The 24,023-nt window shown below is 32.4% G+C and overlaps 1 protein-coding gene across 1 annotated transcript in view; it reads right to left on the reverse strand.

Annotated features, from left to right (window-relative positions):
* Nucleotides 1–24,023, reverse strand: part of LOC141492275 (sodium leak channel NALCN-like) — a 121,878-nt gene that overhangs the window by 87,134 nt on the left and 10,721 nt on the right. The window contains exons 2-3 of the mRNA XM_074192774.1: nucleotides 13,721–13,860; nucleotides 13,494–13,622 (exon numbers count right to left, since the gene is read on the reverse strand). Coding sequence (XP_074048875.1) covers nucleotides 13,494–13,622; nucleotides 13,721–13,860 — 269 coding nt within the window. The remainder of the gene's footprint in view (nucleotides 1–13,493; nucleotides 13,623–13,720; nucleotides 13,861–24,023) is intronic.

Consider the following 24,023-nt stretch of genomic DNA (forward strand, 5'->3'; position numbering starts at 1 on the left):
CCCCTTAATTTAGCAAAAATGTATTGATGTTGATTCTATTCTTCCAAACCCAGCTTAGAAGTGATCCTTCTGAATCTCTCCTGTCACTTCACTGACCTTTTCTATGAAATCAATAATTTTGTATAATCTCTAATATATTGGGTATATAACATTTATTTTATTGTCATATTATGATGTGACATATGCATGCATCAATATAGCTATACTAAGCTGCTTATGCATATATAGCTATATTGACTTATATAGAAATAGTGTGAGCATGCCTACACTCTGCTATGCTGACTCTACTAGATTTGTGTTTTTGATGAGTCCCTAGGTTCTCAAAGTCTAGATATGAGTTCAATTTACTTCAGTTCCTACCAAAGTGAAAAAAATTCAAGTATTGCCCAGAGATAGACATTCTTTAATGATAATTTCATCCTTTTATATTCTATTCTGGATCTAATTTTCAAGAAGAGGGTAGAAATGTTTGCTGGATTGGAAAAAATGCAAATCTTGAGGAGAAATAACTACTCCTTTCTAGATTTTGATACAGAAAGAGGAGTGATATAAGATTTCAAATTCTTCAGGGGAAGAATTTATGCTTCAGGGGAAGCATAAATAAGATCACATGGAATAAAATTCTACATTGGAAGCAAGCTCAATAAGGAAAAGAAATATTCCATTGAGGGGCGGCTAGGGGGCGCAGTGTATAAAGCACCGGCCCTGGAGTCAGGAGTACCTGTGTTCAAATCTAGTTTCAGACACTTAATAATCACCTAGCTGTGTGGCCTCAGGCAAGCCACTTAACCCCTCTGCCTTGCAAAAGCCAAAAAAAAAAAAAAAAAAAAAAAAGAAATATTGCATTGAAATTCTGAAGACATATAGGGAAAAAATCCCACAGAAAAAGGTAATTAACAGTTGTATGAAGAGACAAAGTTGACATACATAGATCTCAACAACTGACATTTATTTAATGGAAACAGGGAGTGGTAATAGAATGAATAGAAGAGGATAGTATGGTTCCATAAAAGTATAAGAAAATTTAAAGGTGAAACTAGGCAAAAATAAGCTAATAGCAACAAAAAAAGATTAATTTTAAGCTATATTTAAAGAAAAAAGATTAAAGAAGGATAGAATTAGTGCTTCAGATTGATGATAACAGATAAAAATATAAAGTTATTCATAAAGGTAGTTATTTTGCTTCCATTTTCTCTAATGACTTTTAAAATTTTAAATTAAATTTCAACTTTTTCAAATTAGTGATCCATTTTTCTCAATGTCACTAAAACCCTTAAAACTAAAATGCAGGCAAGCCAAAAAAAATTCCAATACTGACCATGTCAAAAAAGTATGTTTCAATCTGTATTATGAAATCATTATCTCATTGACAATATGACACCAAGACTGGCTACATGACTAGAAGGGTGATGGTAGCCAATCACCCAATTTGGATCAAGGTAGAACATGGAAACAAAGTAAAGACTGACAGATTGCTTTCCGTGGGGGGGGTGGGGGAGGGAAGTAAGATGGGGGGGAATTGTAAAATGCAAATAATATCTTTAATAAAAATAAATTAAAAAAATAAATAAATAAAAAGAGGAGAGTTGGGGGGCAGCTAGCTGGCACAGTGGATAAAGCACCAGCCCTGGAGTCAGGAGTACCTGGGTTCAAATCCAGTCTCAGACACTTAATAATTACCTAGCTGTGTGGCCTTGGGCAAGCCACTTAACCCCATTTACCTTGCAAAGACCAAAACCAAAAAAAAAAAAAAGGAGAGTTGGGACAAGGGAGACAATAAGTACTTTTCTGGACACATTGAGTTTTAGGGCTCTTTGGAACACCCACTTCAAGAAGAAGGACTATATAGATCGGAATAAAGAATAGAGGTGAATCTTTCTATCTAGGAATTATTTGTATACAGATGATAATTGAACCTATGGGAGTTGAGACTTCAGTGTGATTTAGTATAGAGTATAAAGAAAAGAGGACATAGGGTAGAACCTTGGAGGATATCCATATTTAGCGGTGTGAACAAAAGCACAAACCAAGAAACCGAGGCATAGTCATCCAGATAGGAGAAGAATCTAGAGGCAATGCATCATGAAAATACAGAGAGAATAGAATAAGGAGAATTAGGTATAAGGTGATTAATATATTAAATTTTATAGAGAGGTCAAGGATGAGTTTAAGAAAAGATCATTAGATATGATCATTTAGAGACGTTGGTAATGTTGGAAATTGCAGTTGAATGATGAGAATGAAAGCAATACTGGAGAGGGTTTAGAATCAAGTGAAAGCAAAGAAAATAGATAGAGCACTGCCCTGGAGTCAGGAGGACCTGAATTCAAATCTGGACTCAGACACTTAATAATTATCTAGTTGGTGATCTTAAGCAAGTCACTTAACCATGTTGTCTTATAAAAACAAAAAAAAAGGGAAAAAAAAGAAAGTTACCTGAGATAATCAGATCAAATAAAAGATTTTAAAGAAGGGAGGAGACATGAGTATGTTTCCAGATAGCAGAGGGGTAGCCTTGCCCTGGAGAGATTAAAAAATAGTGAGAATGGGGATGGAAAAGGAGGCAATCTACTAGAGAAAAATGGTACATTATAGGGTCAAGGGTGCATATAGAGGCATTTTCCTTGGCAAGGAACATGGCTCCCTTCTCATCTGAGTCAGAATGGAGGAGAAAATGGGAGGTGAAGTGAAAAATATCTATATGAAATTGTGAAGACAAGGGAAGTACTCAGCAAATGGTGTATGTGTGTGTGCTTGCCTCTATCTATGTCTGTGTAGATTAGGTGAGGTTCCTCAAGGAAAGAGAAGGGGTAGATGGAGGCTTGAATAAAGATGGGAAAATATGAAGTAGCCATTCTGGAGAATGGAATAGCAAATAACTAGTGATCAAAATGATTGCCTTGCTTTGGTAAAAACCAGGTGAAGATAAAATAATAAAATTTTTGTGGACCCAATCATTATAGTTTTGCAATTTCTTCCATCTCCATTCAGGATTATGTATATAGCAGCAAAGAAAGTAGATGGTAGGAATAATCTAGAATTAAGATTTGGAGAGAAATGATGAGGAAGAGCACAAAAGGAAAGGGGTTTGACAGTAAAAGATAATGTAGAACAGTGGTGTCATATTCAAGTGGAAACAGGTCACTAAACCATACCTAACATTTTTTTCATGGGCCACATATTAATTTAGAAAATATATATTAACATTATCTATGTTCTAGTATACTTTATATTTCATTAAATATTTCCAAATTACATTTTAATCCAGTATGAACTGCATCTGGGAATGTTATAGACAGTGCATTAAACACATCTGATATGGTTTACCAAAAGGTCAAGATAGGAAAGGAAGGCAAGTACAGTAGGAGTGATGGTCTGAGAAAGATCTGAAAAGATGAAGAATTGACAGTAATGATGAGGACGTAGATCAGAATTGTGAGTTATAGGCAAAAAAGAGGTAAGGAATAGTAAATGATTATCATTCTATAAAGGAAATAAATTTCATGAACAAGGAAATGAAATATTTGTAGGTGATGGCACAATGACCATTTGTGTATGTAGCTATGTGGGCAAGAGTTGAAAAAAGAGAGATAGGCTATGACCCATGCATTAAATTCACTGAAGGAGAAAGAGAAAAATTCTTGGAGAATGACAGATAATGGTCATCAGGATTTACACTGGATAATATATTTGAATAATGTGTACCTAAAAGGAAAAGAAATTGAAGAGAGATGGTAGGAGAGCTGGAATAGGAAAGTGACAAAAAGAATGAAAATGGGGAGGCTAGGTGGTGCAGTGGATAGAGCACTGGTCCTGGAGTCAGGAGTACCTGAGTTCAAATCCGACCTCAGACACTTAATAATGACCTAGCTGTGTGGCCTTGGGCAAGCCACTTAACCCCACTGCCTTGCAAAAATCTAAAAAAAAAAAAAAAGAATTTCAGCTCTCCCTCCCAATACTGTGATTTGGGAGGGTATGGAAGAAAAGTATAGTCACTAGCAGAGAGTGTAAAGATGAAACCAGTTTTATGAGGAGGTCACTAGATATCAGTGAGTAGATGACAACAGAAGGAGTGAGAAAAAGAGAAGTTTAAAGGACATTTGCTACTTAAGGAGCAGAAATTCCAGAGGATACAGTAGAAGAGACAGGGCATTCTAGCGTTAGAAATGGGTGAGAAAGTCATAGCATTGAAAACTAAGGTGGGGGTGGGGCAGCTAGGTGGTATATTGGAAAGAGCACTGACCCTGGAGTCGGGAGGACCTGAGTTCAAATTCGAGTTCAGACACTTAATAATTACCTAACTGTGTGGCCTTGGGCAAGTCATTTAACCTCATTGCCTTATAACACACACACACACACACACACACACACACACATAGAAAACTAAGGGTATTTAATGTTTGGAAATGGGATTCATTCATTGCTATCCAGTTGGAATCACTGGGATATGAAGAAAATAAAGGAATGAGAACATGATAAGCTCTGTCTAGAGGCAGGGATGCCTTCTCTTACACTAAAAAAAGGCCTTGGGAGATTGGAGGTTGACAGAGTCTTAACCCCAGGTTCCCTGCACTGAAGAAGACTATTTGAATAAATACTGCTAGACTAAATTTATTTTCTTTTAATGTCAATTCAGATGCTGTAAAATTGTTTTCCTAAACTTTTGCCAAAAAAGTTAACAAAATGTATTATTCTATCTTGTAAAAGGTAGACAAATAAGCTAAATAATAATAAAATTATTGAGATTGAGAACAGACTGAATGGTTGAATAAAAATAGTTGTTCAATACTCAGTACCAACTGGACAAGAGATCTTCAGGACAATGACCCCAGGAATCTGTGCTTGACTCTGTACTATTTAATATACTTGTTAATATTTTGGAAAAATGAAAATGGCATTCTTATTTGATTTACAAATGATACAATATTGGGAAAGAGAGATAACATAATGGGTAACAAAGGAGAAATCTAAAGATACCATGGCAGATTACAGCCTTGAGCAGAATCTAATGACATGAAATTCAGTAGGGATAAATGTAAAGCCATACTTGAATTGAAAAAAAAAATCAACGTCACAATTATAGGATTGAGGATTGATGATTAAACAGTCATTTGAAAATTATTTGGGGGCTTTAATGAAGAACAAACTTAATATGATTTAACGGTACAATGTAGCCAGAAAATATAATGGGATCCTGTTGTACATTAAGGAAAATGCAATATCTGGAATAAGGAGGTGATAATCTATAGTCTATCTTGCTTAGATCATATCTACAGAATTGTATTCTGTTCTGGAATTGCAGTTTAAGAACACTGATAAACTGAATGCAATCTCAAAAAGAGGAACCTTAATCACAAATGGCATCATTTATTCTGTATCAGGAAACATGCAAGAAATGGGAATATTTAGTTTAGTTAAGAGCAAATTCAGTTAGGATGTAATGGTTGTATTTAAGTAGCCAAAGGCCAGCTGGATTGAATAAAACAAATTTGTTCTGTTTGGCACCATAGGGCAGAACAAAAGAAATGGGCAGAAGCTACCAAAAAGGCAAATTTAGTCTTGACATAAAAAAATTATGAATAATTAGAACTATATACCAAAGTGGAATGGGCTACCTTGAGAGGCAGTGAGTTCTCCCTCATTAGAGATAATCAACCAAAGTCTAGACAACAATTTGTTAGATATATCATAGTAGATAGGAGTCCATGGAGGTACAAGTTGGACTAGCCAGTCAGGGAGGAGGATCTTCTCTGCTCTAATAACTTCGTGAGCATGAAATCATAAATCTTTCAAACATGTTATTATGTTAGCAAACTTCTCTCTATTTTAAAGAATTAGTTGTTCCCCTCCCCCCACAGCCCAGTATGACTATGAAAAAATAAGTAAAAATAACATATTCTAGAGATTTAAAAATTATTAATTCACACAGCTAGTCAATCAAATCCATAAAATAAAACTTGTACTCATCATTTGTTAGCATATGGAGGACAGACACACAAAGTGAGATACTATAATGTAACTAAAGCCAGATGGTTTATCATAATCACTAAAAGGATAAAGTGATTTACAAAGAAATCCTATCACAAAAGGCTTTATCAGTCTTATATTTTGTAGCAACATCAATTAGGGGAATTTGAGCTTTTAAAAACAGTTTTTAATATGTATTCTCCTTTATTAAGATAAATTGGATAAATTACAGCCAATTAGAATTCATTTCCAAAGGCTTTTGTGACTAAAATAGGTAGCTTCAAAATTACAGAAACAATAAATGCTCAACAACATGGCATGGTCTTCATTCATTCCTCTAGGAACACAGAATTTCTGACTTGAGAGGCACCTACTAAATTCTATACTTCAGTGCCAAATTTTAATCACTAAACTAAATAAAGGATCCCTGTGGGCCACATGTTGATTTAATTTTTAAATGTTATCTATGTTATATTATATTTTTATTTACTTTTCTCTTTTTTAAATTTTCCCAGTTAAATCTTTATATGGTTTAGGATGCCCTTGAGTATTGTGGATCATATGTTTGACACCTCTGATCTTATCCAACACCCTCATTTTTCATATCAGTAATTTAAGGTCTAGAGAGGGTAAGTGATTTACCAAAAGTCTCCAAATTAAATAGATGAGTTTCAACCCAAATCCTCTCCAAATTCAATACTTCTATTATATACTATTCTTGAATGAAGTATTTTCTTGGAACAAATTATTATTTAAGTCTTCTATTTTCTTCTCAATATATTAGGTTGCATTCTCCCTGTAATTCAGTAAGGCAGATTTGAAAATTATATTAACTTTTTCTTCATATCACTGGAGTCCAATATAATAAATGACTCCTTCAATGCCCCCAAATGGAGTCCTTGTAGAATTGGAGGGGAAAAAACCCCATATTGTCATCTGTTTAAATAATGATATATGACATCTTACTCATTGGTAATGAGAACAGAGTAGTTTCCAGGCAACCAATTTGCCTGCCTGTTTCAAAAGGAGATGATAAGTAGTTCCCTATGTCTTACAAGCAAAATGGTTAAGGCAAGCCCTATTGAAAGATGAGGAAGTCTAGCTTTTAGATGTTTACTGTTGCTGAAGGAAGGAATCTTCTGAGATTGTATAAAAGGTAAAAAAGACAAGGCAGAAGCAGAGTCCAGTAGATGGCAATTTAGCTTGGATAGAGGAGTCCATAGACCAACAGCAACAATCTACTGTTCATTTCCCAAATAAATAAGAGTCCAGTTTACATAATAAATACTTATTAGTGAAACTGAAAGCAGACTCATAAAATATTTTTATCAGGCAAAAAAATTCTTCTTTGTCATGGAAGGTGGAATAATAATTACAACAATAACATGTTTATACAATAATAATTAGAATAATAATAGCTCACATTTACACATGTGAGAGTTTCTTATGGAGGAAGGAGCACACATATTACTTCCCACATGTTAAAAAATTAAAAAAAAAACCTAGGATGTTAAGTGATTTTCCCAAGGTCAAATAGATAGCAAATGGGAGAACTAATTCAAATCATCTAATTCATGTTACTATAACACATTACAGAAGGAGAAAAAAATAGGATAGAGAAGTATTATAGGATTCTAGAAATTGAGTCAGTATAGATCCTTCTTTTTATATGCAAGGTAAATTAAAGATGTGTATAGCATCATAGTAATTATTATCAAAGGTAGGATTTTAATACAGGTCCTCTGACCTGCTCTTTTCATTATACCATATTCTGGAAGTATAACCTACAAAAATTACTGTTATTTGTAAGCAGCCATTGAATGACCCTAGAGATATTATTGAAAATACAGAAAGATAGGGGCATAAAAAAAAAAGAAAAGAATAATGAAATAAATGAGGAAACCTAAGGAAAATTACAGTGAGCCATTTTCCCAGCTCAGAACAGCATAAGGAGACAGACAAAGCAAGCTGAAACTATGCCCAACAAGTCACTAAACTGTGTGTCCCTTAGACCCAGCAACACCACTAGTAACCATTCAAGCCAACAAAGACCAATATTGACAAAAATTTATATTATCCGTTTTATAGTGGCCTAGAATTAAAAAATAAGAGGGTGCTCCCCAATTAGGGAATGGCTGAGTAATCATACTGTAAATATAATGACATTTTATTGTGTTGTAAGAAACAATGAATGGGAATGCTTAAAGAAACCTGGGAAGACACTGATGAAGAGTGAAGTAAGCAGAACCAGAAGAGCAATTGTGACAACTTGGTAAAGTCAAATTTCTTTTTAAAATACTTTGACAATCTCAATGACCCACAACAATTCCAGAGGACTGATAATGAAGCATGATATCCATTTTGTTTTCCAAAATGGGATATAGAGGTATGAGAAAAAGAAAAGTTGTTTTTGTTGGGGGTTTTTTGGGGGGAGACATTTGGGTTTAAGAGATCTGCAATTTGCTCAAGGTCACACAACTAGTAGTTGAAATGAGATTTAAACACAGGCCCCCCTGACTCTAGGATTAGTGCTCTGCCCACTGTGCCACTTAGCTGCCCCAAGAAAAGATTTTTGCAAATGGAAAAAAAAAATCATGCAACTTTTTTTTAAAGGAAATAGAAGATATCTGTTACTGTAATATAGCTTAGAAGTTCTGAAAATATGGTCTAGAGAACCTGGAAGTTCTACCTGCTTGTTAGAACTGTTTGTTAATTTTGTGAACCAGCAGTTAAACACAGTCAGTGTTCAGTTCACTTACCTTTATTTAAAAGGACCAGTGTCAACTAAAGCAGAATATGTTTTCAATAAATCACTGGATTATTTGGAGCATAATAATCAACATTCAAAAGTAAATTCAACAGCATTTTGTTCAGATATTACAAATATAGTGCTGGGAAGAAATTTTGTAATGACCACAGAGTTATTAGGAAATTTTTCTAAACTCATCATTTTCCTCTGTTTAAATCAATGATATCAAATTTAAGTGAAAAGGGATTCCCTCAGGACAAATATTGTCTTAGAAGATCAAAAATTAACAGTGCTTATACTCTATTGTTTCTTTTTATTTATTTATTTTTGCAAGGCAGTGGGGTTTAGTGACTTTCCCAAGGTCACACAACTAAGTAACTATCAAGTGTCTAAGTTTGGATTTGAACTCAGGTCCTCCTGACTCCAGTGCCCATGCTCTACTCCACCTAGCTGCCCCTTACTATAGTGTTTCTTTTCTAAATGATTTTTTTTAATTAAGATATTTTAATAAAAAAGCATACCTCTCTCAAGGTAGGAGAGGAGCCTATATTGTTTCTTAATGAGGAACAGAAGATCCAAGGCTTGACTCCTTTCTAATCAAAAACCAATTACACAATGCACATACATAGTGAATATGTTGTGATATAGTTAATATATTGTGATAATCATTAAAGAATCTCATTTATCCATTCAACAGCAAAATTGTAATTAGAGTAAGTGTGTATACAGAAACATATACCAGACAAGACAGAGTAAAGAAGCTTTCTCATTGGAAGTGACATAACAGCTTAACCAAGAGAGAATTATTAAAATTTTTCTATTTTATAAAATTCACAAAAGATTACTTAAGTTCATATTTGATTTCAAAAATCCTTGCAAATATCTAAGAGTTTCCAGATGTTTTCTATAGTCAGTTGAGAAATTTAACAATTATTTTAAAAATCATATTTAGAACAAAATTTCTGACAATGTGGTAACACATTTTCTGGCAAAAAAAACACCAAAGGGGAAAAACTTTTTTCTATTTCTGTGGTTTTCAGTCTCTTTGTTCTTTCTTTTTTCCAAAAGTCTTGGAAATCATTTCTAATATCAACCCAAACATATGAAAAGAAAACTCCCTACTCTCCTTATTTAGTTTTATTTTTCTCTCAAAAAGTTTTTACAGATCAGTCTGACAAACAATTGATAGGAAATGTGTAAATGAGATATTGTATATGCAAAGAACTATAAATATACAAATTATAATGTGCTAGAATAGTAAAATGGCTAAATAGCTGAGATTCACATTGTGATAATCATCAAAGAACAAGGACATAGAAAAGCTGTTAGAAAGAGATATTGAGGACCCCTAGTTGAAAAGATAAGAAAAAATTTACTTCAATGCTTGTCAGCTGAGTTAAAAGAGCAAGTCTAACGTATACTAATGATAACAATAAGAAGAAACATTTATTATAGTACTTTAAGATTTTCAAGGTAATTTACAATGATTATCTCACTGATCCTCACAAAAATCCTGGGAGAAAGATGTTATTATTCCTATTTGACAGATGAGGAAATTAAAGTCATCCCAGAGTCACATAGCTACTAAATTTCTGAGACAGTATTTGAACTCAAGTCTTCCTGAATTCAGGTACAGTGCACTATTCATGAACTATTTAGCTGCCTCATATAATATAATTAATACCCAAGATGCAGGTTGTTTCATTCAAAGTTGAAAAGTTTGTTTGTTTGTTTTATTTTTTTGTTTTTGTCATTGTATCTCAAGGCTTTCTAAAGGAAATGCATCAATGCATCTGATAGCTTGATTACTAGGTGCTCACATTCCTTATCCATAAAATTATGGAGTTAGTGAGACTGAACACTAAGTTCTCTTCCAAAATCAATAGATAATGTTGGAGTTTGAGGACTTGCTAATAACTTTGAATTCCCTTTAACAAATAAAAAAATATTTGTCAAGGTCTGCTAACTTCTGGACCATCAATTCTTGTTAATTTTACATTTATATTTAAGTTTCTTTCTATTTACATAGTTATCTTGGCTCAGATAACTTCACTTCTGCACAAATTAATGTAGATCTTTAGCTAATTCTTTATAGCCGTAATAATCATCATTTCTTATAGCACAATAATATTCCATTATATTCACAAATCACAATTTGTTTATCTATTCTCCCAACTTATGGACATCCACTTGTTTCCTATTCTTTGCTACCACAAAAAGTTCTGCTATAAATATCCTGATATGTGTGAGAGTTTTCTTTTTAATGTCTCTCTTGAAGTCCCATACTAGACTCTCTCGGTCAAAAGATAGACAGTTTATTTAAATAATTTTTTATTGCAGTCCATGTTGGAGGGGTTGAAAAATATTGATTCACAGCTATAACACACAACAGTGTATCAATATTTTTCAACCCCTCCAACATGGACTGTTCTTTTTTGTCATCTTTGCAAATTTTCATGGTGTTAAGTGAATCATCAGGGTTTTATCACATCATGGTGGTTCTCTTATTAATAATGATCAGAAGCATTCTTTCATATGATCATCAGTAGTTTGCAATTCTTTTGAGAATCTGCTGAAGATTTGTTTGCCCATTTATATGTTGAGAAATAACTTTTGTCTTCTTCTTATATATCCATTATTTATTAATTATATTGACATCCTGATCTTATCAGAGAAATTTTAAACAAATTTAAAATAATTTATCTACTTCTCATTTTATTCTAGGTGTGTTAAATTTGTGCAGAATCTTTTCATGTAACCAAAATTTTCTATTTTATCATCTATAATTGTCTGTGTTTCTTTTGGTTAAAAAAATACTCATAGCTATGTAAGGACTCTCTTACAATTTTTTCCTATAGAATGATGTGTAACATTTAGATCGCATATCCATTTATAGTATATTATGGAATATAGTATAAGCCCAGTTTCTGTCAAGCTACTTTTCTGTTTTTCCAACTTTTTTTTTTAAATCAGCTGTTCTTTCCTAAGAAACTTTACTTTCTTGGTTTACCAAATATTATTTTGTTGTTATACTTTTTCCCTTGATTCTCTCTTATTTAATCAATCTACCTATTTTTATACCAGTATTTGAAGGTTTAATGAATTAATCTTTATAATTTTATGTATATCCCCCCATTAGAGGAATGAAATTTCTCTTTCTATTATTATCTCTGGGATGTGAGGAGACACTCCTACCCAAAGATGTGAAATGTTTAACAAATAAATGTCTGAAAAAGATATGTATGACAAACTTTTAAGCTTAACCTATATTATTAATATTTTCTCATGGGTGTGAACAATACAATAAATCAAACCTACTGATCTCTCAGTTGTAAATATTTGCACTGAAAATGTAACGTTTGTTTTTCAAGAGCCAGTTTAAGCTTGCTCAAATTGATACACTCCTATGTGTTTTGTAGAGGTGGAAGTTCCATACGTTTGGTGGACCACGTTACACATATATTGTTCAATATATGAAATAAACAAATTTTGTTGAAAAGTCTCTTAAAATTTCTCTTACCTAGTCACTGACTTTTCTACACTGTATTATTTATTCATGTATTTCTTGTTTTGGTTTTTGCATTTCTCCCTAATACAAATGGTTACCTAGATAGTTCATTCATTGTTCCTGTCACAGACACTTCATATTTTTGACAGCAGAAGCTTATCCAGAAATTTAGTAATTGGTAAAATCCTGTTAGGCTTTATATTTCCCTTCCCAAATGCCATTTTAGAGTAAAAAATATATATACTGTATTTCAGAAGAGCAGTAATGGTCTTGGAAACAAGTGAAAACACAGTAATGTCAACTTTTCTGACTTGAGAGATTATTTTTAGAATGTACATGTGATTGACTTATTTTTCTTACTGTTAGGTATAATCATGCTGGAATTTTATTGCTTTACTTGTTTTTTATAAAGCATGTATTTTAAAAAAAAGTATTTGAAATAAAATCTTTGCAAACTGTCTCATTCTTGCCAAGAGACATTAATACAAACTGACAACATTAGAAAATTTGTTTCATTTTATTGCTCTTTTTATTACATTACAAAAGTTATTAATTGTTCATAGCTATTAACCTATCAAATTCTTTTTAAACAAGAAATTAGTTTTTATTACTACTTTTGTTCTTCATCTTATGTGTTATTTCTCTCATTTTGTGGAATTGATATAAAAGCATAACAAAGCTTGTAGGAAAAATATTATCTAAAAATACATGTATACAACTTTTTTCTGTTGGTGGATCACCTCTCTGCTGTCATACTTAAGTCTATGTGCATGTATGTCTATTTGTATAAGCTTCCCAAATGTAAAAAATAATTATATTAATCTTATTATTATGAACAGAATGAGATTTTACTATTCACTTTTTAAAATAACTGATTGTTGTTTTAATAAAAACAAATTGTTTTTCATCAGATATGGTAGGAGAATCTCCAGATCATGCAATGAAATATGGCTTCTGGGTCAGACAAGCTAGAAAGGATCACAGTGATTAAGACTTCTCTATCTACCCCTTTCTAGAGCCACAGGAAGAAATTTCTCCCCATTTTGAAGGGGGATAAAGATGTATACCCAGAGGTTACTATGAGACACCTTTTTCTTCAAAACATAAACATGGTATTCCAAAGTAATAATGGTAATATTGATGAAGAGTAATGTTTAAACAGTACAACAGAGATAAGAAAGCCCTGTTTCAAGATGACACTAAATGATGTAGAAATAGCTATTTCTAATAAAGAATCTAAATTAAATCAATGTTCATAAAGAAACTTACCCCGGCTGAGTGTCAATAGTTACACAGTGATAGGTAAAAGTGCCAAACATCTGAACTCCTAAAATTCCATATAGAAGTAGAAAGAAAAGTAGGAAAATTGAAACACTCCAAATTTGTTCTCCTGAACGCCTAGAAAAATAAATGTTTAGTAAAACATAAAATAGTAAGCTTGCTTACAAATAAGAATTTATTAAAAGTTCATTAAAATTATGGATTACAATACTTACTTTAAAATATTTGTTATCCTTGTTCTTGGTAGTTCAAATCGGAAATATATACGGAATGCTCGGATCATAATAAGAGGCCTTGGGATCCTCAGCATTCCCCAAGGTGACATCTGATCAACTATGTCAGCAATTTCAAATACCTGTAAATATGCAAACATAGATTTTTTCAAATTTCTTCTCACTTACTATATTTATATTTTCTTAGACTCTAAGAATTTCATCATTACAGAGAAGTTTGGATGTCATCTAATACAAATCCATACCTAACCAAAAATCCAAACTACAAACCATCCTCAACAAGTAGTCAATTAGCTTCTTCTGGAAGACAACAAGTGAAAAAAAATTCATTGTCTCTGAAGGTAAAATATTCTGTTTGGGGAGGGGGTATGATTACAGTTGCAATTATTATAAAATTGTGCAGATTATTTTCAAAAATTATTAATTGCATATAGCGCTCTGAATTTAAAGTAAAAGTATTCAAGATAATTAAAAAAGGATCATTAAAAAATGGAAACTATAAAAGCTAAAATTAATTTTGTACTATTACTATGTATCTTATAAAAAATGTAAAACTGTCTATTTTAGAATATCATTTTAAATGTGAATAAATATGAACATATATTTGTGGGTTTGGGGGGGGTTAGTTTTTGCAAGGCAATAGGGTTAAGTGGCTGCCAAGGCCACACTGATCGGTAATTATTAAGTGTCTGAGGTTGGATTTGAACTCAGGTACTCTCCTGACTCAGGGCCAGTGCTGTATCCACTGTGTCACCTAGCCACCCCAATATGAACATATATTAAAGACTCCTTTTTAGTTGCTTAGATTCTTACTAAAAATGATGAAATTAATTTGAGATTTTTTATATCTATAAAGATTTAAATATCTGTGGGAGGAAGAGGGCTGAAAACTCTAAGATAAATTTTAAATGGTATCATTTAATCTATAGGAAGAAAATAAATAAGTTTTATTTTAAAATAATGTTACTTAGTTTCTTTATTTCAATGAGGATAGAAGATGACCAAAAATTATAATTTTATCAGAAGAAAATTAGTTTAAAAGTAAGGAATCCTGTGGCGTCTAGGTGGCACAGTGGATAGAGCACCGGCCCTGGAGTTAGGAGTACCTGAGTTCAAATCTGGCCTCAGACACTTAATAATTTCCTAGCCGTGTGGCCTTGGGCAAGCCACTTAACTCCATTTGCCTTGCAAAAAAAAAACCCTAAAAAAAAAGGTAAGGAAGGCTGTCTGGTTATAAAGCATTCTAATTAGCTAGTAAAAGAAGTTGCCTCTTCCAGTTAATTCTTTTAGGGAAGGTGAAGTGATAGTGAGAGTGAGGCAAAAGTTGCATTTTTTATTTCATTGATATTAGAACTTCTTAGAAAGAAAACAATATCAACTGATAGTTGTTCTGAATTTAAAAGTCTTTAATACAGTATCTGAGATACAAGGTTAAATGACTTGTCCTACATTGGATATAGTATGAAAACATCAAGAATGCTACTTGTAGTCACATTATCCTGAAGGGTTATATCAAACGCTAAGAATATACAAAGGAAAGCAAAAAAAGATCCTGCCCTCAAGATACTCACATTCTAATGGAGGAAACTCTACATAAAAGATATATAACATGTAAATGTAAGATAAACTCATAGAGAAGATACTAGCAATGGGAAAGTATGAGGGGAAGGGAATCGATAGCTCTCTTATTGAATACACCTGTCTGCCTCTTTTGCTTTATCTTTAAAAAAAGACAGGGGCAGCTAGGTGACACATTGGATAAAGCACTGGCCCAGAGTCAGGAGGTCCTGAATTCAAATCTGGCCTCAGAAACTTAATAATTACTTAACTGTGTGTTTATTTATTTTCATCCATATGTACATATATGTTTCTGAGTTACTAAATTTCCCTCCACTCTCCCTTCCCTCCCCCTCCCTCAGCAGGGAGCATTTTAGCATTTTACATACATATTTTGTTACATTACATACATTTAGCATTTTACATACATATTTTGTTAAACATGTTTACAAATTAGCAATTTTTGGCACGAAAGAATCAGGTTTAAGGGAAAGAGATACATGAGAAGTAAACTATTTTTATAAAGCGTTCATCAGATTCGGCAGGGGTGTATTTTTTCTGTGTGCTTTATTTTGTTTTATTTTTCTTCTTCGGGTTGGGGAGAATATAGTCCATAACCAGTCAAATACAGGTGTACTACTCTCTGGACTGATGAAAGGAGCTGCTTCCATCAAGGTTGTTCATCTCACAATGTTGTTGATATGTACATTGTTCTCTTGGTTTTACTCCCTTCTCTCAGCATCAGTATCGACCCTCTTTCAAAAATCTTCCCAGTAACAGCTGTTGTGAGAACCAGGATCCTTAGCTCACAAAGAAACCATTGGAGAAAAGGTTCTCTCCATGCATCCTGTACATTTCAGATTCTTCAGCCTGGTTCTTACCTTTTGTTTTCATTGGGAGTAGAACAAACTTAAAACAACATTTGCCCATTGAGCACTACTCAAGTAATAAATAATGATAAAATATAGTAACAGATGGCTTCTGGAAAGTCATAAATATAAGCTGTGATTTTTATGAGGTTATCCCAATGAGTAATATTTAAAAACTGATAAATATATTTATACAAATGTTTTAAGGTAGAGACGTCTAGTTTCTCTGCTTGTTCAGTACTTGTGTGACAATTTTTTAAGCCACTACCTAGTTCTACACTGTTGAGTGGCAGCCTTCAGGTGTTTAACCTTTCATAATAAAAATGATTGACAGTTCTTGAATAGCAAGAGTGCACAGTCTATAAATGCTGATTTCTTTCCATGGTGTGAGAAATCTTTAGAGTTTTTCCCCATCAGTTTTTCCCTGATGCTACCATAGGTCCTAATTCTTTATCATATGAAATATTGAAATTTCCATATGAAAGTGGGTATTTTAAGTGGGTGTGGGGAGGGAAGGGAGAAAATATATATATAGGTTTCATGGCTGTGCCTGAATCTGAGTGTGTATGTATTTGGGAAAGGGAGTGATTTATTGGGAATACATAAACAAGCTAAATGAGTACAGTGATATTTTAGAGTCTTAGCCTGCTAATTTAGAATATTAATGTGTATGTAGAATAGTGCAAAAATATTCAATGGGCATATGTTTCTTTGAAAATAGAAATTGAATGATGAGGTTTGAGTAATAGGGATGTCATTCTTTAAATTTAAAATAAAATTAGACTTTAAGCCTTCTAGCTTTGAGATGTGTAACATTAAATTTTGTTCCTTCAAATAAAAGTGTTAGTTTTTTTTAAAATTCATTATGGCCTGAATTTAAATTTCTATTATTCAGCTTGAAGTATCTAAGCCTCAATGTTATATTTTAGTTTGTTACATTCAATTCCGCTTAACTGAAATTCTGCTAATTTTAGAATTAAAATATCAATTACTAACAATAATATAAATGATATTCTTGAATATTTTCATGTGTTTAGTGTTTAATGAAATATCTTCTTCCAAAATTATATAAATATAATTGAACTCTCTATAATGAAATGCATTATTTTGCAGATATATATTAGAAGCAATATAAGAAAAGGCAGCTTTAGAATTATTTCTAATATAATTCAAATATAATCTAACCAACAATAGGATCATTTAAAAAAATAATAATTTAGTGTAATAAACAAAATGAAATTTTGGGAACTTTTATTTAGAGCACATTTATTTAGAAAATCTAACTCCAAAATTATAGTTGTTTAGTGAGGTTATAATTAGAATAAGTAGAAATTATTGAGAGCAGAGTAACAAAGAGAATTGAGATGAAACATAAAATAAAGTTGGCAATAGAGTATGTGGGACCTAGGAGATACCCTAAAGTTTATTTAATTCAACTTTCCTAGTTTTACAAATAAGGAAATTGAGGCCCAGTGTGGAGAGATTGCTTGCCCATGTTCATATAGTTAATTGAAGGCAAGACCAAAACTGAAACTTTGGAGGCTGTGAATCCAGAATTATTATGTTATAAAGTGTGTACATATTTATTATTGGGTTAAATGAATTGAGAATGTAATCAAATTGGAGTATCAGGAAACAGACTGAATGGGCCTTCAAAATACTTCAACTTTAGTATTAGGAATCACAGCACCCCATAACAACAAAGGGACAAAAATAACAAGCAGTCATAAATTTTAGTAGTGAATTGAACTATATGACTGCCTTATAGGGATGAGGTAGGATAAAGTTAGGAAAAAATACATCAGGTTAGAAGTTTTTCAAGACAAATGTTAGAAATAAATGTTTAAATGCATAAAGTTTAAAAGCAAAATTTGTGGGACATAACATACACCCACACACATTCCAAAGGAAGTGAATGTTATTTTTAATAGCTATAGGTTCAGCCTGTATTGAGTAAATTGTGAATTAGTGGGACACCTAAATGAAAGAATTTTTAAAAGCAGTTTATTTTTAATTACTTTCAAGTACATGCGATTCCATTTAATGATTATGTTAACTACTAGAAATATTACAATTTCCTTGATAAATTGGAGGATTATTTGTAATTAGCTTTTATTTGTATATATATAAATGTTGCTACTAAAAAGATTTGAAAGCAATGTTTTTTGAATAGGTTAAAAAATTTCATTTGCAATCTTGTTTTGCAATTAATTTGTTTAGCATACCATAAGACTGTAAGATTTAGTTAGCATTGGTTTCACAGTTAATTAAGAGGTAAAATTTGGCCCAAAAATTACTTTAGATTCTTCATTAGTGGGATCCAAATTAGTGATGTTGCATTGTATTATATGTACCTATTAAAGGAGTTTTTTAACAGGTGAAATGTCAGATGCATTCTTCATTCCATATTAAATTTTTTTTCTAATTTATTATTGTTTTTCTAAAAACAACCCTCAAAATAATATATGATGCCTCAGCAGGCTATTTCATTGAATTTAGTTCAATATATATCTATCTATCTATCTATCTATCTATCTATCTATCTATATATATATACATACTAAAAAAATGCCTGCCTCTTTTGGATGCTTCTACCCCAGTTGATATATATTTATTTCTCTCCCATAGAGTTTTTACATATTAATTGTTCCCATCTTTAAATAGCTCTTTGCTGAGCCCCTGGAAGTTTTAGCTCTAATTTTCGAGCTCTTTGAATTTCAAAATAATAATCATTTCTACTGTCTAGTTCTTTTAATAAATATCAAGTGGTTTATTTTGTTTTCTGTCCTCATCTTTGATGTATTGAAATAATTAATACAATATATTTAGGATAAAAGTCAAGAAATAATTATTTTGTTCACATGCTGAAAAACTCAAAAAAACCTTAAAATATATTTAATGCTTAAAATAGTCAGCATTTTATCAGTTCTGATATTAAAAAACTAATAAAATGAAATGTGGTTCAAAGAAAATGACTTTGTTCTGTGCATTGAAATCATGATCTAAGCATGTTTTTCAAAATTTGTTTATATTGCATTTAGAATACAAATCATATTACTTGTGGTTATCAAATATAACATTTTCAAAGGTGTGATAGACTTAATGTTGAAAGATATCTTTGCAGTCATTTTCTCTTATGCTTCACATTTCACAAATGAGAGACCTGAAACCTAATAAATTGTCTAAGATTACACAGGTAGTAAGTAGCAGATTTTTTTTACTCAGGTGTTTTTATGTAGAATCTAGTACTCTTTCTATGATAATGTTATGGAAGTAATTCTAATAACTGTTGTTTCTTGAAATGGTAACAGTGGTTTGGTATATTAAATATTAATTGTACTTTTAGTAATTTGATTTGTATTTTTATTAGTTGATGAAATTAACTAGAAAAATTAATAATGCAATGAATTCTGCATGTTTTGGACATTTTTAGATAGCATACTTGTATCTCTATAACTTGGTAAAGATGGGAGGTAATCCAATATTATTTTGTTTAGCCATGGACTTATCTTGAGATTTCAATGGGTCATGATTATTATGATTATTCCCTCCCCTGGTGAAAATCACACATCCATCATATATTTTTACCTTCCATAATTTATTTCTGTTTTCTTACAAAGTTCATCATAGCAGATCTGTCCAACATAATAGAGAATTACTTTTAAATCTTTTAATATGTCGTGGTTAAATGTGCAGCACTCAGGTCTTGTTCTATAATCTCTATCTCTAGTTAAAAGAATTGCCTATGTCTTTGTTATACATGACATAGTAAAGATGTAGTCATCAGCTGTAGAAAATCATTTGAGAAACCATGTCTATTCTTTTCTTAAGTTTGCACAAAAATAGCTTTAGTGGCTCATACCCATAAAATTAGTAAAAATTAATAACAATGTTAATAATAATAATAATAGCAACATTACTGTAACACTTTTTCCAACTACTTTATGAATATCGCTATCTCTGTCTCTATCTCTATTTCTGTCTCTATCTCTATTTCTGTCTCTATCTCTATCTCTATCACTATCTCTGTCTCTATCTCTATCATCTGTATCTGTATCTGTATCTGTATCTGTATCTGTATCTCTATCATCTCTATCTCTATCTCTATCTCTATCTCTATCTCTATCTCTATCTCTATCTCTATCTCTATCTATCTCCATCTCCATATCATATCCATATCCATATCTGTCTATATCTATATCTATTTCTATATCTATCTGTATCTGTATCTGTATCTGTATCTGTATCTGTATCTGTATCTGTATCTGTATCTGTATCTGTATCTGTATCTGTATCTGTATCTGTATCTGTATCTGTATCTGTATCTGTATGGATCATTCTCATTTTATCTTTACAACAACTCTAGGAGAAAAAATTTCTCTTCAGTGCTTGTGGGGATGTTTTAGAAGTAGTGAACCCATTCATTCATATTTATACATTTCCATATGGATTTTAATAAATCTTTATTAATTTCATTAATAATTATTATGTTATTAGTTGGTTATATGATCTTAATAACAGTAAAAATTCTACATACAGCTAACAAAAGATGGAAGGAATGGCATATGCTGACAAAAATATGTTGAATGTATTGTCAGAGACTTTGGAACCCATTCATTTTTTTAACTTTTTTTTAAATTTAAGGCAATAGGGTTAAGTGACTTGCCCAAGGTCACACAGCTAGGCAATTATTAAGTGTCTGAAGCCAAATTTGAATTCAGGTATTCCTGACTCCAGAGCTGGTGCTCTATCTACTGTGCCACCTAGCTGCCCAATAAACCTATTCATTCTTTATTTTGAATTATAAAGATTTGATTTATTTTGAGTTTTACAATTTTCCCCTAATCTTAGTTCCCCCCCCAAAGAAGGCAATTTGCCAGTCTTCACATTGTTTCCAAGGTATACATTGATCCAAATTGAATGTGATAAGAGAGAAATCATATCCTTAAGTACAAGAGATAGCAAGATCAGACACTAAGGTATCAGGTTTTTTTCCTAAATTAAAGTTAATAGTCCTTGGTCTTTGTTCAATCTCCACAGTTCTTTCTCTGGATACAGATGGTATTCTCCATTGCAGACAGCTCCAAATTGTCCCTGGTTGTTGTACTGATGGAATGAGCAAGTCCATCAAGGTTGATCATCATCCCCATGTTGCTGTTAGAACCTATTTATTCTTGATGGAATTGTAAACTTGTAGAATCTTTTACAAGAGTAATCCAGCTATATAGAGTAAAGTTATTTTTGAAAAAACCCATGTTTGGGGGAAAAAACCTGATTTCATTGGTAGTAATTTGTGGAGCTAGAAAAAGTTACCCAATTATTCTAACTATATATTCAAGTTAAAGAAATTCAATGTTGCCCTCATTGCAGCAAGGGAATTCTTTTGTTCTTCCTTAATTGAATTCTTAGGTCACTTACTACAAAAACTTCTCCAAACCTTCTCATCTTGCCTCAAACATTCCATGTGTTCTGCAAGAACATTCCCTTATACTTTACTGAAAAAATTGAGGCTATTGGATATGAGTTCCCTCTTTTTCTTTTTTCTTCATTTCTAAAAGCCTTGATATCTCTGATAATGAAATGATGCTTTGTCTTGCCAAAGCCAGTTCTCTCAATTTAACTTTTATCTTCTGAGGCAAATATTCCCTCTATTGATATTTCTTAATGTTAGCTAGAACACCTATGGCCAAAAGACTTTATCTAATACCCAGTCTTAGATATATTTACTAGCTGTGTGACCTTGGAAAAATCATTTAACTTCTGTTTACTTTAACTATAAAATGAAGGTAATAGCATCAATAAATTGCTTTCTTGACCCACGCAAAGTACTTGTAATATAAATTCTGATTATTATCATGATTATTGTTATTATTAGTTTATCAATATTCTTTCCTAACTGCCTTCAAACATGCCCAAGACCCTATTGTCTCTTCAGACCACCCTTCTATATCCTTTCTTGGTCTAACCCCACCCCCAATAGTTGTTTATATTTGCTGCCCTTTTTTCATCTTTCCATATGCTTCTCAGACTTTGGTATTCTGGTATCTTAACTCATCACTCAATTAAAACTTCTCTTTCCAAAGTTATAAATGTTTCAATATGCCAACTTTATGATCCTCTCTCAGTCATTATCTTTCATGACTTATTGGTTGCATTTGACATTGGTAATGCCATCTTATTCCATTCTGTGTCCTCTCTGTATTTTCCTGACACTCTCTTGGAACTTCATGTCCAACTCCTCTTTCTGATTTTCTTTGTTATCTAGTTATCATGTGAATCATGCACCTTGACTGTGTCTGTTACCCAAGGTTCTGTCCTGAGCTCCCTTCTCTTTTCTCTTCTCTCTTAGTGACATCATTGGCTCATGTAGGTTTAATTATCACCTCTACACCAGTGGTTCCCAGACCTATATGTCCAGCCCTTCAACCTCATTAATATATCAGCAACTACCAATTGAATATTTCTAACTGGATATTTGAAAGACATCTCATTGATTATGTCTAAAACATAGCTTACTATATTTCCCTCCAAACCTACACCTCTTCTAAATTATTCAAATCTAACATTTATTAAGTACATCATATTTACTAGGCACTATGCTAACCTCTGTGATACAATTTTTTAAATTGAAAGACAATCTCTTTGTCCAAAGAACTTTCAAATGAATTCAAAAGAGAGCACACCAAAAGAAACTGGAAGGGGACAAATAAGGAGAAACTATTATTAGTAGGCATGATAATATTCATATAGAATCCAGGGATAGCCACTAATTGGAAATGGTTGGACTTTGGGTCTTCTTTAAACAGAAATTCTGTGAGAAATATTTTGCTCTGTTCTCTAGCTCTCTGTTCAGAGGGACAGGGCCTACTGAAAGTACTGCTGAGCTCTGAGTACCAAAGATGATTCAGTCTCTCAGATAATAGGTTTGTGGTGATGAGTTTTGCTTGGAAGCATGATTATAGTATAATAGAATTCAAGGAATGAAGCTTGTGGAGAGAAGGAAAAAAAACTACTTTATTTCTGTTAAAGATGTCACCATTTCTCCAGTCTCCTTGGTCCATAGTTTCAGATTATTAACACCATTATCACTATAATCACCACCACCACCACCAAATCATCATCATCTTCATTATTTTCTCATTCTCCCTCAATACCAATTTCGAATCAGTGAGCAAATTTTGCTTTTCTAAGTCCACCAAATACCTGCCCCATTCTCTCTACTCACAAAATAATCTCTTTAACTGAAGCCATCATCATCTTTTGCCTAGATTATTATATCAAACTTATAATAAATTGATTGCCCTGCCTCACATCTTTCTCCATTTAACTCTATCCATACGTACTGCTGCCAAAGAAATTTTCCTTAAGTGCAAAGTGGAACATGCCATTCCCTTCTCAGGTAACCCCTTGTTGTCTCTAGGATAAAATATTAATTACTCAGATTAGTTTTTAAAACCTGTCACAAAGCATCTCAATCAGTTTTTCTAACCTCATTGGACATTACTCTTCCCTGTACTCTGACTTTGCCAAACTGATGTCTTTTTATCTATATTCCATCCTCCAATTCATCTTTGTGCCTTTTCATTGGCTGTTCATCATACTTCAAATATAAATCTTTGCCTTTGGACAGTAATCACAAGAGAGAAAATAATGCAGCAAATCCTAGACCTACCCCTTTTCCCCCTTCCAAAGTAACTGGGCTACCTCTAATAACTTAGTTGACAGCAGAAGAATGAGTCTAAGAAAGACAATGGATGCTTTTCCACCAAATCATAGCTTCAGTCTCCAAGGTAGTAATGTTGAACTCAAATATAAACAGGGAGAAGCATATGACTCAGAAAGCCACAAATTACCATTAT

Source organism: Macrotis lagotis, chromosome 6 (assembly GCF_037893015.1).
Source record: "Macrotis lagotis isolate mMagLag1 chromosome 6, bilby.v1.9.chrom.fasta, whole genome shotgun sequence".
Classification (NCBI taxonomy): domain Eukaryota; kingdom Metazoa; phylum Chordata; class Mammalia; order Peramelemorphia; family Peramelidae; genus Macrotis; species Macrotis lagotis.